The 14,783-nt window shown below is 42.0% G+C and overlaps 1 protein-coding gene across 1 annotated transcript; it reads right to left on the bottom strand.

The window, feature by feature from the left end:
• Positions 1 to 5,998: 5,998 nt before the first annotated feature.
• On the bottom strand, positions 5,999 to 14,691 carry LOC140577741 (tripartite motif-containing protein 16-like). The gene is made up of 5 exons (XM_072698031.1): positions 14,573 to 14,691; positions 10,157 to 10,253; positions 9,426 to 9,646; positions 9,265 to 9,311; positions 5,999 to 6,963 (listed from the first exon to the last, which is right to left on the bottom strand). Exons 1-5 carry the CDS (start codon positions 14,689 to 14,691, stop codon positions 6,431 to 6,433), a joined length of 1,017 nt encoding a protein of 338 aa, XP_072554132.1. The 3' UTR covers positions 5,999 to 6,430.
• Between the last annotated feature and the right edge of the window lie 92 nt (positions 14,692 to 14,783).

Below are 14,783 nucleotides of genomic sequence, written 5' to 3'. Positions count from 1 at the left end.
TTATAAGTGTTATTTGATATACATTTTTCCGTGTCATACGTATCTGTCGATATGGTGATTTTTGAGTAGATTATAAAGAATTTGCCGCAACATTTTGAATAAATTCTGCTCGTCGGAAACACCGGCACACATCTGATGCTCCATTTAAATTGCGTGGTTAAATGCAATTTGTTCTTTATGTTTGGGTGGCGGGGGGGTTGCACTTCACACACATTGTTACTTGTAGGCTACTTTATATTCACATTAATCAAAAGGGCCACTCTTCACGCTTCCAATAATGTACCACCAAATATGCTGAATTCACTCATTCATTATTGTTTTTATTAAGCATATTATTGTTGTTATTATTATTATTAACAACAACAAAACAACAACAATACTACTACTACTACTACTACTACTACTACTAATAATAATAATAATAATGAAGTAGTAGTAGTAGTAGTAGTAGTATTCACGCAAATATTAAAGTATCAGATGCTATTGCTTAAGCTACATTAGTAACAGCAGATGACTGCAGCCAGTGGCGTCACTAGGGCCTACCGTTAAGGGCATGAGCCCCAGTACTTTTCAGTAGTATATTTAGCCAAATATTTTGTCTCAGAAAGTTAATTTTGTGTCATCCAGTGATAGAAGATCTTGTTTAACTGCTGCAGAGCGGAACCGTAGATATCTAGAGTTTTACTGCACACACAGTCCTATTTGATGCCAAGGAGCTCAGGCAACACAACCAATATGACAGCCAAAGAACGAGCCTGCCTTGTCAGCTATTAAACAAAAACTATGTTTCTCCATCCTAGTAATATAATTTTATATCATGCCTTCTCTCGTTTTCTTCACTTTCTTTCCTGGCTAAATGTCGATAATTTACAAGCACAGATATAATATCTCCCTTCTATTAAAAACACTCAATTTTGAATTACAAGGTATTGCTTGTGTCTATATAAGTCCAATTTTAGTAAGCAAAAACGGGTAAAATTAGCCTGGATTGATGAACATTGATTTTTAAACATGTTGATATATGCTGCCGGAGCTCAGAGGTGTGTGTTGCGTTAGTGTTTTACGGTGGTTTTTAAAGTTCCTCAGGCTCTGCCGATCACAAGCTGCTTTTGTAATTCACATTAATAGGATTAGGGTTAGAAGATCAGAAAAATAGAACTTTTACAGTAAAATCATTTCAACCACAATAAAGCAGTTTTTGCGATAACTTTCATGATTTAGTTGATCACAGTTGAAATGTGAAATTACAAATAGATATACATGAAAGGTGAAATGTCCAAAAGTTAATCATACAGCTTATACATGTGACAGGAGACAGAGTATGTTATTTTGATGCTTTAATACATCAATTTACTGGAGGGAAGTAAAAGTGAACATTGTGAAGCAGAGCTACAGCCGGCAGGAGGATCAGTGGCAAAGGGTAATGTGTGTGTGCGTGTCTGTGTGTGTGTGTGTGTGTGTGTGCGTGTCTGTGTGTGTGTGTGCGTGTGTGTGCGTGTGTGTGTGCGTGTCTGTGTGTGTGTGTGCGTGTCTGTGTGTGTGCGTGTGTGTGTGTGCGTGTCTGTGTGTGTGCGTGTGTGTGTGTGCGTGTCTGTGTGTGTGAGCGTGTCTGTGTGTGCGTGTCTGTGTGTGTGCGTGTGTGTGTGCGTGTCTGTGTGTGTGTGAGCGTGTCTGTGTGTGCGTGTCTGTGTGTGTGCGTGTCTGTGTGTGTGTGTGCGTGTGTGTGCGTGTGTGTGTGCGTGTCTGTGTGTGTGTGAGCGTGTCTGTGTGTGCGTGTCTGTGTGTGTGCGTGTCTGTGTGTGTGTGTGCGTGTCTGTGTGTGTGCGTGTCTGTGTGTGTGTGCGTGTCTGTGTGTGTGTGCGTGTCTGTGTGTGTGAGCGTGTCTGTGTGTGCGTGTCTGTGTGTGTGTGTGCGTGTGTGCATGTCTGTGTGTGTGCGTGTGTCTGTGTGTGCGTGTGTGTGCGTGCATGTCTGTGTGTGTGTGTGCGTGTCTGTGTGTGTGCGTGTCTGTGTGTGTGTGTGTGCGTGTCTGTGTGTGTGTGCGTGTCTGTGTGTGTGTGTGCGTGTGTGTGTGTGTGCGTGTGTGAGCGGGTATCCTTATGGACACAATGTCCCCATAATGTAATAAATATCTGTTTTTTTCTCCTCATGGGGACCGGTTTCCTGGTCCTCATAAGGGAAAACTCTGTTTTAGAAAAATCGGTGACTCCTACGAAAAAACTAAAAATGCAAAAACTCTTGTATTTTGTTTGGTTACTTATGGTTATGGTTAGGGCTGGGTGGGAGTTAAAGTTATCATAGTTAGCATTAGCATTTTTCCTATAGAAATCAATGAGCGGTCCACATAGAGATAGATATGCCCGACTGTGCATGTGTGTGTGTGTGTGTGGCCATGTATATATTACATTGTGGGGGAAAAAATATCCCCACAATGTGATAAAACCCTGTTAACTTGACATTGTGGGGACATTTTTTTTGGTTACCACAAGCGGAAAATCAATTTTATAAATCTCTGTGAATGCAATCAAAAAAGTAAAAATGCCAAAAAAATATTTTGTTTGGTTACTTATGGTTGTCATAAGTGGGAAAAGGGTTATGCCCATAAAAATGAATGGGGAATCCCTGCACAGATATGAATGCAATCGTATGTGTGTGAGTGAGCTAGAGAGAGAGAGACAAGGAGAGACTAATGTTTACAATTTCTTTATTGATATGGTACTTGTAAGTGGTATAGACTGTAAATATTCTTTTCAAAATGCTTCGATATGGGATTTGTAGATCTATCTCGGACTCCAGTATGAGGGTCAGAGAAAAGCCCTAGATATTATGGGATATGCCCTGAATGTTTTCAGAACCTAGAAATGCCTCGGACTGCAATTGAAATGGATTATGAACCTATTAATCACCACTTATTGCCCAATAAAAAGCGAGTGCCTCGTTCACTTTCCAATATTGAATTTTTATGGCTCTCAGGGGTGTCAGAGGAGGGCATGAACATTAATTCTTAAAAGAGAAACCCTTTTAGCTTCAAATGGCAGCTTACATTTTATAGCGTAAACTATGGACAGCTTCAGAGCAGAGACTGGAAGCAGTGCAGCATCTTTCGCGTTAACGGCGCTCCATCAAAGGTCAGCAAGTTTGGCCACAGCTGCACAGGCTGTGGTTGTGTGCCCTAAGAGGGGAGATACAGGACCGATTCCTGCTCATCCCCTTCCCCTGAACGCCCATCTGAACAGGTCCTGAGGAGTCAGGGATAGGCTCCCATGAAGTGAGGTGCCCAGGGGGCCATTGGGCCAGCTGTCATCTCAGGCACCTAGCCCCACTTTCTGTTTGCACACATTCCCCCAGGTGTTCGGTCATTCTTAGCTGTGCAAACAGGAAGCGTGTGAAGGCCCACAGAGCCATAGCAGTACACCTCAGCACCGATATGCTGCTTACACCCCGGACACTGACAGATGTAGATGCTCATGCCAGATCATGAAAATTGTCCAGTCAGAGGGGAAGCAGGAGCGTCGCTAGAGATTTTGTAGACCCATGAAAACATGTTATTGGTGCCACCAACCCAGTGATGTTCCAAATTTTTTTAGAGCCCCAGGAATCATCCTAACTTCCCCCCCCCACCCCCCCACCCCCCGCTTTATGGTGCTCCTGAGGGGAGGTAAGTGACATTTCTGATGGTCAATCCTTACATTTGGCTTAAGTTACCTGGCTAAGGAACAAAGTCTGCTTTGTGAAGTCCTTAATCTCCATGTTTGTTGACTGTTCTTACTTTCTCTGTAGCTTTGAAGAGTAAACCCCAATTACACACCGTTTTCCACTTGCCTGTTTAATGCTGGATTCCCTTTCACCTACAGCTCTGCAACAAGAAAAATACGAAACACCCTGGACTACATAAATCACATTTTCGCTAATGACGCTAATGCCTTTTAAAAATAATTTGATATACAAATTACAGTACACAGAAATTCGAGGATTCAGTGACAAACTCTGTGCATTGAAAGGACAGTTTTCCATGACAAGTATAGAAACCAAATCTTATTATAGCCTACGTATTCTGTATTTTATATACAGAATACGTATTATATATATATATATGTTTCCTTACAAGGTTTCCTCTCTTCCTTCTAGGGAGTTTTTCCTTGCCACTGTCGCATCTTCCCTGATCCCCGGGGGCTGTAAGGCGCTTTGAGACGAATGTAATATTGTGAAAACGCAGTATACAAATTAAAGAAAAAGTCAGGAGGCAAGAGTTAAGCGTGAAGTTATGTTCTCTTAAGTTTCGTTTTGCTTTCTTTTACTTGCGTAGCAGACTAGACTTTTACGTGAAGCTGTTCTGGTTGTGTACGTTGCCCAAACATCACTTACCTGTTTATAATAGAGCGTCGCATGGGCTGCAGATGAGAGGTAGACACCGTGTGCTTGATTTTGTGGCAGTTTTTGATGCCCTTTGACATAAATGTAATATAGCTCACAGATGGACTGTTATTAGCTGTAATACTGTAATGCCATATAGGTTGTTCTGGACAAATAACTATGTAATAAGCTAGCTCTAGAAATTCTGCATGTCTTGTATTTAACCAATTTGTACATTTCTTTGTGTAATTGCTACACCGATAACACCACATCGTTAAGCCTATATGTAGCTAATTTACATATGGTTTACGCCTATAATTTGTCAGAAAACGACTGACTCAGAGAATTAATAGCTACTTGTATTTCTATTACCATAAATTAAATTCTATTTAAGTTTTACTGGAACTATGGCGACATCGTGTGGAGAGTTTAAGTAATGTCAAAAACAACGAACATGCATATAAAAGCGACCATGGCGCCGCTAGAGATTTTGGGAGCCATAAAATTACGTCATACTGGACCCCCAACCTAGACCAATCCAATTATATTCAAGATTTTTTTAATCATCCTAATTACCGTACATTAGTTAAGTACTGCCACATGTTCTTTCATCACTAATTATTCTATACTATATTTGTTCATGATTTGTAGTTGAATAGTAACTAAGTTACTTGTGCCCTGAAGTGTTACCGACTATTCATATCAAACTATCCATCCATCCAGCCATCCATCCATTATTGTAACCATTTAATCCCGACTGGGGTCGCTGGGGGGGGGCTGGAGCCTATGCCGGGAACCAATGAGTACAGGGCGCCAACACACCGCAGCATATCAAACCAGGATATGTAATACGAAATGAGTACAAAAATGATATGTAATATAATACACATAATAATATACAATATTATCAGGGCAAATTATGTCTAAAATCATATTTTCGCTCGCATTAAGTTTAAAACCACATGTTAAAAGCACAACTACCTATTAGCCTTTTTTGAGGTTAATTCACTTCCCTGGCTGTACCAAAATAATTCAGTTTACCTGTATATGTCAGGTGGTAGAAAAGGCAAGAAAAGATGGATGCAAATGCAAAAAAGCAATGTGGTGTCGGAGCTGTGGAGCTGTTCTGATGTAGAAATTGCTATTAATAGGGGTGAAAGAGTCAGTGGCCCAATGCTTGTAAACTTGTTGATTTTCAGGTATGGCCGTTATATAGTTTGTTCGCTGCTCCTGTTAGTCATTTTAAGGAGCTGTAATAAAAGTGCTTCTTCGCTCTTTAAAAGAGCCTCATAGTCAATCACTGCAGCTGTGATGCATCGGTCTGCCAGTTATTACAGTATGTTAATTTATTGTAATTGTGTTATGGGTAGTTATAGTAGTGAAGTTAATTTACCAGAGTGCTGATTAATTATGTTAAATATAGAATAAAATGTTTGAACCAGGACATTAATAGAAAGCCTTTATTGCCATTTTACATGTAGCAAATAAAAAAATATAGCCAGAAATATATATAATGTACATATACAGGGGAGGGGGGAAAGCCCCCCCCCAATCAGGATAATACAGTATTTCATGTATAACTATATTTTAATCAGTGAGAAAAACTGTTACTTTCCATGTTTGCCAATCCAGTCACTTATTTTTGTCTAACATGCGTCACACTTCAGACTAGTGAGTAAAAAATGTTATACTGGTTAAAAAGCAGAGATTTTACCTTTTTGCCATGGAGAAGCAGCGACATGTGACACTCTGATAACGTGAAAATTCAATTCAATTTTTTTACATAGCACTTTTAACAACAGTCATTGTCACAAAGCACACAGAACCCCACCAAGCAAGACTGAGGTGACAATAGCAAGGAAAAACTCCCTCTAGCAGGAAGAAACCTTGAGAGGAACCTAGATTCGGAAGGGGACCCCATCCTCCTCTGGGCGACCGGGGAGCATGAAACTGCATTTATAATGACATTAATTTGAGTCCATATAGTTTTAAAGTCCCAGTTTGTTTCATGTAGTTCTCTCTATGGAGTCCAGGTGAGGGTTCCAGCACACAGTGGATTCCTCCAGCACACAGTGAGCTATCCCAGCATGCACAGGGACACATAGGAGTTTATATAAACCCCAAACCCTGCACAGAGGGGTTCAGTGAATGTGGAGGTGAAGCTGTACAGGAGGGTCAGTCCATCAGAGGAGACTCTGTAGAAGGACAGAGTACCAGCCGCCTGGTCCAGATCCACTCTTACTCTGAGGGAATCTGAAGGCTTTATGGATATGACAGTCCGTATCTTATTGTGATGGACAGAGTAACTGTCAGAAGAGCAGCTCAGACTCCATGACTTGTCATTGTGTCCAAGCAGACAGTCAGCACTGTCTCCTTTCCTCCTGATTCCTTTATAAGTCACTCCTATCAGGGCTCCACCTCCACTCCACTCAGCCTCCCAGTAACAGCGACCAGTCAGACTCTCTCTGCACAGAACTTGGGGGCACCAGTCAAATCTCTCTGGATGATCAGGATATGGCTGCTCTGCCCCCCATGTCACCTTCCTGTTCCCCCCTGACAAAGACAGGTCTCTGTTTGCTGTGTTGGGGTCCAGTGTCAGCTGGCAGAAGTCTGTAGACAAGAGGAAGAGCGAATAATCCCATCACGAAGCCCAGCATCTCCATCATTATCACTGTCACACCTCACACACTCACTAACACAGAACTCGCTCCAATACGCACATTTTATTCCCAATATACTCATGTAGCCGCCCGAGTCTGCGGCGCTCCAGTTGCCCCCTGCGCTGTGAGACACTCCGCGCTGAGAGACTCGCTGGGGACCGAACTGCACTTTAGCCTGCGCTCTATTATTATGTACGATACATAAAATATAAAAACAGCACAGCGTCCCCTAACGAAGCAGAAATTCAAGTATGTGAAATAGCTCAGGAAATGTTGGACAGCCACGCAACGCCGGTGGGAAAACGCGTCGAAATGCTGTGCGTGCTAAATGAACAGGTGTAATTATGGCCGTAAATTGCAGGGGGGGGTCGGGGGCATTCATGTCTCCCACAAAATGAGCAGAGGCCTCAACCCCCCCAAATATTAAAAATCAAAGTTACGCACTGGAATGTAAATAGAATTACATTCATGAAACATATTAACAGAGATGGGGGACTCGAGTCACATGACTTGACTCGAGTCAGACTCGAGTCACAATTTTCAGGACTTGAGACTTGCTTGATTGAAGTAAGAAAATGACTTGACTTGACTTTGACTTGAGAGTAAGTGACTTGAGACTTGACTTGACTTAAAGTGGAAGACTCGACAATGACTTGAACTTTTAAATATAATTCGTTTAATAAAATAAAATAATTTAATAAAATGATTATGACTCAGCAGCACCATAATTGGCGCCTGCGCCCTTAACGCTGCACAACTCTTAACGTTACCAAGAAGAAGAAGAAGAACGCTGCACAACTCAAACCGCGCCAAACATGGCAGACAATAGTCGAGCTTCTCATATAGTCATGTTTGGCTATAAGGACTTTGAACTAGACCGTACTAACAAAAAAGATTTGCCAGATGTAGAGAATACAACGCGAGAGTATCAGACACTACAACCACAACATCAAATTTCATCCGGCACTTCAAAAACCGCAAGGAAAGGTAAGAAAGTCGAATTCTTTATAGTCAATTTAATAAAACGATTACTAATTAATTAAATTAATCTTTTCTGTTTGTCATAATTTGGCCTGGGTTGCATGTTTTTTTTTTATCAGAAATGTGATGATCATCTCATAAATAAAACGCTATAACGTTACTGTCACGCCCACTGGGGCAGGGCGACACAATGGTAGACAATCGCAGCTTAATCAGCAGGATGATCCGTTACCTATTTAAGCCAATCGCAACTTCCCGGAAGTTACGCTGTACAGCCAAGGAACAGGCGAACCCCGTAATGCAGGAGACAGGTTTATTTGGAAAGCCGGGTACAATCAGAGCCAAAGGGAGATACATAATATATGTATATAAGTTCATCTTTTCTGTAAAATTTTCTGTGCAAAAATAAACATGTATCGAAAATTTAACCTCTGTTTTAGTACTGCAACTTGACTTGACTTGGCTTGAAACTTATCAGGACTCGACTTGACTTGCTTAGGGTGAACCCTTGACTTGACTTGACTTCCTTGATTTGTCTTAACTGTGACTTGAGACTTGACTCGAGACTTGATGGTTAACACTTGAAACTTGCTTGGACTTGATCATATGCGACTTGTCCCCATCTCTGCATATTAACCATAACATTGTACACCAAACATCACCACTTAAAGTGAGTTAAAGTGTCTTTACTTCAACATATTGATTTCCCACTAACCGCTACGGACACTCACCTCCCTCCAGCTGCACTAAGCACAGACTGAGGAGACGTTTGACAATACAGTCAGTTTGGGGGAGACTACGGGTGCCGTCTTAGGACAATAATGACGAATCTCAAAAAAGTACACTAAGCACATACGCAAAATAGAAGAAATAGGAATGCTTTTTTTGTGGAATTAAAGACGCACAGCCGTATCAGAATGTAGTTCACCCAGTTACATTCTCACATAAACACAAGCATGATATAAGCAGCTGTAAAGTATTTGTTTGTACCCATAGATATTATTTATACTTAAGAAACCAGTCAAGTATAAACCCAAACCCAGCAGTATGTTTAAAAAAAAATTAATAATGTTTTTGGTGACGTCTGTTTTGTTTTTCTCCTTTGGATGTTGTTTAAAATGATACACAGAGAAATTCACCAAAACATAAACATGGAAATCAATCCACCTACATACATTGTAAAAAAACAGAATAATTTTAAAAACTGCATGAATACAATCATTAAGCAGTACTAATGGTGTCATTAATAAAAACATGCAAACAAACTTACATTTCAGTAAGCCTGGTCTGGTCCTGCACTCTCCACTGTGATCCACACTATAGGAGAAGCAGAATGACATAGTACTGCTGTATCCATTTATTTCTTGGTGCCTCGTCTTCACATACACGCCTAAGTATCTGTAGCGTGTCAGACTCACACTCTCTACTCACTTCAGCTTCTCCAGTTTACAGCTGGGATCCTCCAGTAGAGCAGAGAGCAGCTTCACTCCTGAGTTTCCTGGGTGATTGTAGCTCAGTTCCAGCTCTCTCAGGTGTGAGAGAGCCAGGGAAGTACAGCCTCCCTCTGTGACTCTACAGCCTGACAGCCTATAGAAAGGAAAACACAAAATTTTGGGCAAATAAGGCGGCAACGATTCTCCAGAATGCCAGTGCTGATGTAATAATACATTTTATTCATACTGCACTTTACATTACCAAAAATCTCCAAGTGCTTACAGAATCAAAAAGCAAAAGAAACAAAAAGGACTTATCAAGACTAAGATTTTAAAAGAAAGAAGATTAAAAAACAATTACTATGAGAAGGTTTAATAATTAAATGCTTTACTAAAAAGAAATGTTTTTAGTCCTCTTTTAAAACTGTCAGTAGATTGCGATGCCCTCAAAGTGTCAGGGAGAGCATTCCACAGACGAGGAGCAGCAGCACAGAAAGCCCTATCCCCCATGGTGCTTAATCTGGTTCTGGGTATTTGAAGTCGGTTTGAGTAGGAAGAGCGAAAGGAACGAGCCGTGGTTTGTGGAATGAGTAGTTCTTTGAGGTAGGGAGGGGCATTTCCATAGATACATTGATGGGTGAGAAGAGAAATCTTATATTCAATCCTGGTGGAAACGGGAAGCCAATGAAGAGAATGAAGAATGGGAGTGATATGTTCGTATTTCCATACTCTCATCAGGATCTTGGCTGCAGAGTTTTGAATGTATTGAAGCCTCTGAAGACTCTTGTTAGGAATCCCAATGAGAAGAGCATTGCAATAATCCAGTCTGGAGGAAACAAAAGCATGGGTCAACTTTTCAGCATCTGGTAGAGTGAGAGTAGGTCGGAGTTTGGCAATATTACGAAGATGGTGGAAGGAGACCTTGCAAAGGTGATTTATATGAGATTCAAAGGTGAGGTGGGAGTCCAATTTAACACCAAGGTTAGTGACTGATGAGGAAAGAGGAATATTATGACCGGAGAAAGTGATACTGGTTATGGATGAAGATTTAACCTGGTGGGGGGTACCTATCATGATGGCCTCAGTTTTAGAACTATTTAGCTGGAGAAAATTGTGGCCCATCCACTCCTTTATCTCCTCCAAACTGCTGGCAAGTCGAGATGATGATGATGACAATGACTGAGATGATGATGAAGGTGGGGCCGCAGCAGTTGTTTTAATGTACAGCTGCATGTCATCAGCATAACAGTGGAAAGAAATTCCATGGCAACTGATAAACTGACCAAGGGGAAGGAGGTAGAGGATGAAAAGGATGGGGCCAAGGACTGACCCCTGAGGGACCCCACAGGTAACTGTATGTGGATATGATCTGGAATGTCCAAGGGAAATGTATTCTGTTCGATTTGTGAGATATGACTTAAACCAGGTAAGGGCAGTGTCTGTAAGTCCGATGGTGTGGTGAAGCCGATGAAAGAGAATACTATGGTCAACTGTATCAAATGCAGCAGACAGGTCAAGGAGAATAAGGGTAGAGGGAGAGCCAGCGTCTGCTGCCATGATCAGGTCATTTGTGACTCTTAGCAGTGCTGTTTCAGTGCTATGAGCAGAACGGAAAACAGACTGGAATTTTTCATACAGATTATTTTGTTTCAGATGATGCTGAAGGTGGACAACAACTGCTTTCTCCAGTACTTTCGATAAAAATGGGAGATTAGAGATGGGTCTGTAGTTTGATAGGATATTTGAATCAAAAGTGGGTTTTTTGAGCATCGGTCTGATCACGGCCTTTTTTAAAGCAGGAGGGACATGACCAGCTTGGAGAGAGTAATTAATGACTGAGGTAATAAGGGGACCTAGTACAGAGATATATGTTTTCACCAAAGCGGAAAAGGATCCAGGGAACAGGTAGAAGGTTTCATCTTCCTGACAATATCCTGTACCTCTTCCAAAGTGACTTCAGGAAAACAATTTAAAGAGTGATCTATAGCAGGCGGAGAATATGTTGAATAAAGAGTACAAGTGGAGGGACCAGAGAGAGCAGAGCGAATGGATGTAATTTTTGAACTAAAAAAAGCCATAAAATTATTGCATTGTTCTTCAGTGGTGGCTATGGGTGGAGGAGATAGTGGTTTGAGAAGGTAGTTAACTGTGGAAAAAAGCTGTCTGGAGTTTCCTGGACTGCTCCTGATGGCATCGGAGTAAAACTGCGATCATGCTTCTTTGAGTGACTTTGCATAAGTCTTCTGGTGCTCCCGATACATTTGTTTATGGACGGTGAGGCCAGTGGCTTTATAGTGACGCTCAAGGACCCGCCCAGCTGCCTTCATTTTCCGTAACACATTTGTGAACCAGGGTGCTGAGCGGGCAAAAGTAACTGCTCTGGTTTTTATAGGGGCATGAGCATCCAGGAGGCCGCTCAGCTGGGTGTTATAATAGTCCACTGCTTCATCAACCGATTGAAAATTAGTCGAAAGATGCTGGAGGTCTACTGTCATGATGTCTAGGTTTAAGTTTTTAAAGTTTCTAAAACAGATTTGGCGTTTAGGTTTAATGAGATGGGATAAGGATGGAAATTCCATAGAAATAGCTTTATGATCAGACACACCCAGGTCATAGACCTGCAAGTTGGTAAGAAAAGCAGAGTTTGTAATGACCAGATCAAGGGTGTGCCCCCTGGTGTGTGTAGGAACATCAACAAGTTGCCTCAAATCAAAACAGTCCAATAACTGAAGGAATTCAGTCGCAGTAGGGCAGGAGGGGGTATCAACATGAATGTTCATGTCCCCCAAAATTATATCATTTGCAGGTGATATACAGTAGGTTGTAAGAAGGTTGGACATCTCAGAGATAATTGAAGGATTTGGCTTTGGTGGTCGATAAATGTGAAAAAACAATGTTGGTGAAGGTGACTTGCATTTAAATGCGAGGCATTCAAATGAGAGCAATTCAGGTAAAGGCAGTGGGTACAAATCCAGGTTGCTACGGTAGATAACTGACAGGCCACCACCACGGCCGGTGCTGCGAGCTTTCTGGAGGTAACTGTACCCCGAAGGACAGCTCTCATTTAGAACAAAAAATGTATCTGGTTGGTGCCATGTCTCTGTAATGCACATCCAATCCAAACCCTTTTCGAGAATATGGTCATGTATGAGGCCAGATTTGTTTGTGAGTGACTGGGCATTGAAAAGTTCAATTTTGATTATCGATGAAGGCGCAAGTCTTTGTACTGGCTGTAGTAAACTGAAAACCACTCCACGTTTTCCAACCTGCTCTCGGATAGGTGTTGCCATGGGAACGCCAGAGCTACCTATTCTGTAGGAGACAGTGCTCTGATGACGTGTTTCAGCAGCGACAGCTCGCGTAGCTGACCAAAAAGCCGGGATGGTTTGAGACAACTGTGAGTAGACAAACTTCCTCCGAGAGCTTCTGTGAATGTATCGCGGTCGGCGGAGAAGTCCGAGTTCTTTAATAACTAAAATGCACGACGGAGTAGTCGAGTTGTTAAGACTTTTCAGCTGGTTGGCGGAATAGCTCAGCATGGTAGTGCCCGAACTCGGAGAAAGTTTTGCCTGCTGTTTGCCTCGTTGCCGCTGGTACGTCTGATAACTATCCAAAAAGTTTTACTGATCGGTAACCAAGGATAGTATAAGATTTAACTACGACAGTCAGAGAGATAAAACTCAATAAAACTCCATAAACTCAATAAAGTCCAATAAAACTCAATAAAAGTCCAATGAAAAACAGCAAAAAACGCGATAAAATTAGGATAAAACTCGGATGGAGAAGCGGCGAACATACAACGCCAGCGTCCTCTCCTCTCCTCTAAACAGCTTTTTCCCCGATTTCTTTTCCTTTCGAACAAAAAATATATAAAAGTGTTTCACCAGTCCTGGGTCCTGCGTCGGGTATGAAGCCACTAAAAAAATCAGATACTATACAATACATAATTCTTCATCTTCTTTTTGTATCAAACATGAGTTTTATATCCAACATCAAATGCTTTTAGAGTTATCAGGATACTGAAATAAGGGTCTGCAGTAGCGGACTGATCCCTGATGTGCACAAAGCGACCAGCGACCAGCCTGGACCTACCAGACAAACAGCCCTTCAGCACCTCCCCCTTTTCCTCCATCCCTGTTCTTCCTGTTCCTGATAAAAAGCTGCCATTCAGGGGTAATATTCTACACCTGAGTTTGCCTGTGTGTCTCTGTTCCTGCGGCTGCATCACACAGTTCACTGAAGCTCATCTTTTAGCCCCACTGATAGTGAAGTAACAGACATCAATGATTAGCTCACTCCAAATTTACCCATCCAGTGACAACAACCAACTGCATGAAACTTAGACCAACTGGATTCCCTGGACTCCTGCCACAAGAAGTGCACTGATGGCAGAGAGGATGACGCCCTGGGTTGTTAATTATTACTTGTTTTTAAATCACTTGACTGAATTGTTGCACTACCATGCTCCAGTCAGAGCATTGAGGTCAACATCTCAGCTGCTTCTAGATGTTCCAACTTCTAGATTAAAGACCAGAGGTGACAGAGCTTTCTCAGTCACTGCCCCTAAACTATGGAACACTCTCCCCTTTCATATCAGAGCTGTTCAGAAAGTTTTAAGTCTCTACTTAAGACAAATTTATTTGAATTGACTTTTAATTCCAGTTGTGCTTGATATTTATTTTATAGTTTAGTTACACTGATTAATTGTAATATGACTTATTTTCTTTTACTCTTTGCTTCTTATTTTTCATTTATTGCACGTTTGTTGCAGTGTATTTTTGTTACATGTAAAGCACTTTGGGACAGGAAGTGGTTGTCTGTAAATATGCTATATAAATAAACTTGAACTTGAACTTGAGGCCTTGGAGTGACGCCAAGAGCAAACGGTGTGATGTCACAGGTATAGGAAAGTCGACTAAACCCCAAAGGGTGATGATCAGCACCACAGCACTGAAACCACTAGATCCCCACAGTCGGCCACAGAACCACCCGTGTGGAAATGAGGAATGCCAACGGAAGGTGGCCGGCAGCTGATAACTCCAGAGAGGGGGCAGGATCCCCTCCCCCAGCACAGCTCAAAGCCTACATCGTGGACATGAGGGGGAGAGGCTGACTGGTGAGCAGGCTGTTTATAGTCTCTCTCACTTTCTCTGAAGACAGACGGCCTGGAGAATGACCACACTGAAAGGACTGCCACCTCTTGCCTGCTCAGCCCGCAAACAAGGAGCCAGGCCCAGCCACTTCATGAAGGAGCTAGCCTCCATACTCTGGATGCCTTTAAACTGCCCTTTATAAATATACCACCTTTTCCCCCTAAAATAAACACTGCCCTTTTGGGGTGTCCACTGCAACCCTG

The sequence above is a fragment of the Paramormyrops kingsleyae genome, chromosome 12 (assembly GCF_048594095.1).
Source record: "Paramormyrops kingsleyae isolate MSU_618 chromosome 12, PKINGS_0.4, whole genome shotgun sequence".
NCBI classification, from domain to species: Eukaryota; Metazoa; Chordata; class Actinopteri; order Osteoglossiformes; family Mormyridae; genus Paramormyrops; species Paramormyrops kingsleyae.
This window is presented reverse-complemented; position numbering and strand designations above follow the sequence as displayed.

What these genes read in the sequence shown, in the direction of transcription:
- LOC140577741 (XM_072698031.1), bottom strand. Translation starts at nt 14,691, where the DNA reads ATGGAGGCTAGCTCCTTCATGAAGTGGCTGGGCCTGGCTCCTTGTTTG. An exon ending in GCCGTCTGTCTTCAGAGAAA is followed by an intron (nt 10,254 to 14,572) that starts GTGAGAGAGACT and finishes TGTTTCCTCCAG; the next exon opens with ACTGGATTATTGCAATGCTC. An exon ending in TGTAAACTGGAGAAGCTGAA is followed by an intron (nt 9,312 to 9,425) that starts GTGAGTAGAGAG and finishes CTTCTCCTATAG; the next exon opens with TGTGGATCACAGTGGAGAGT.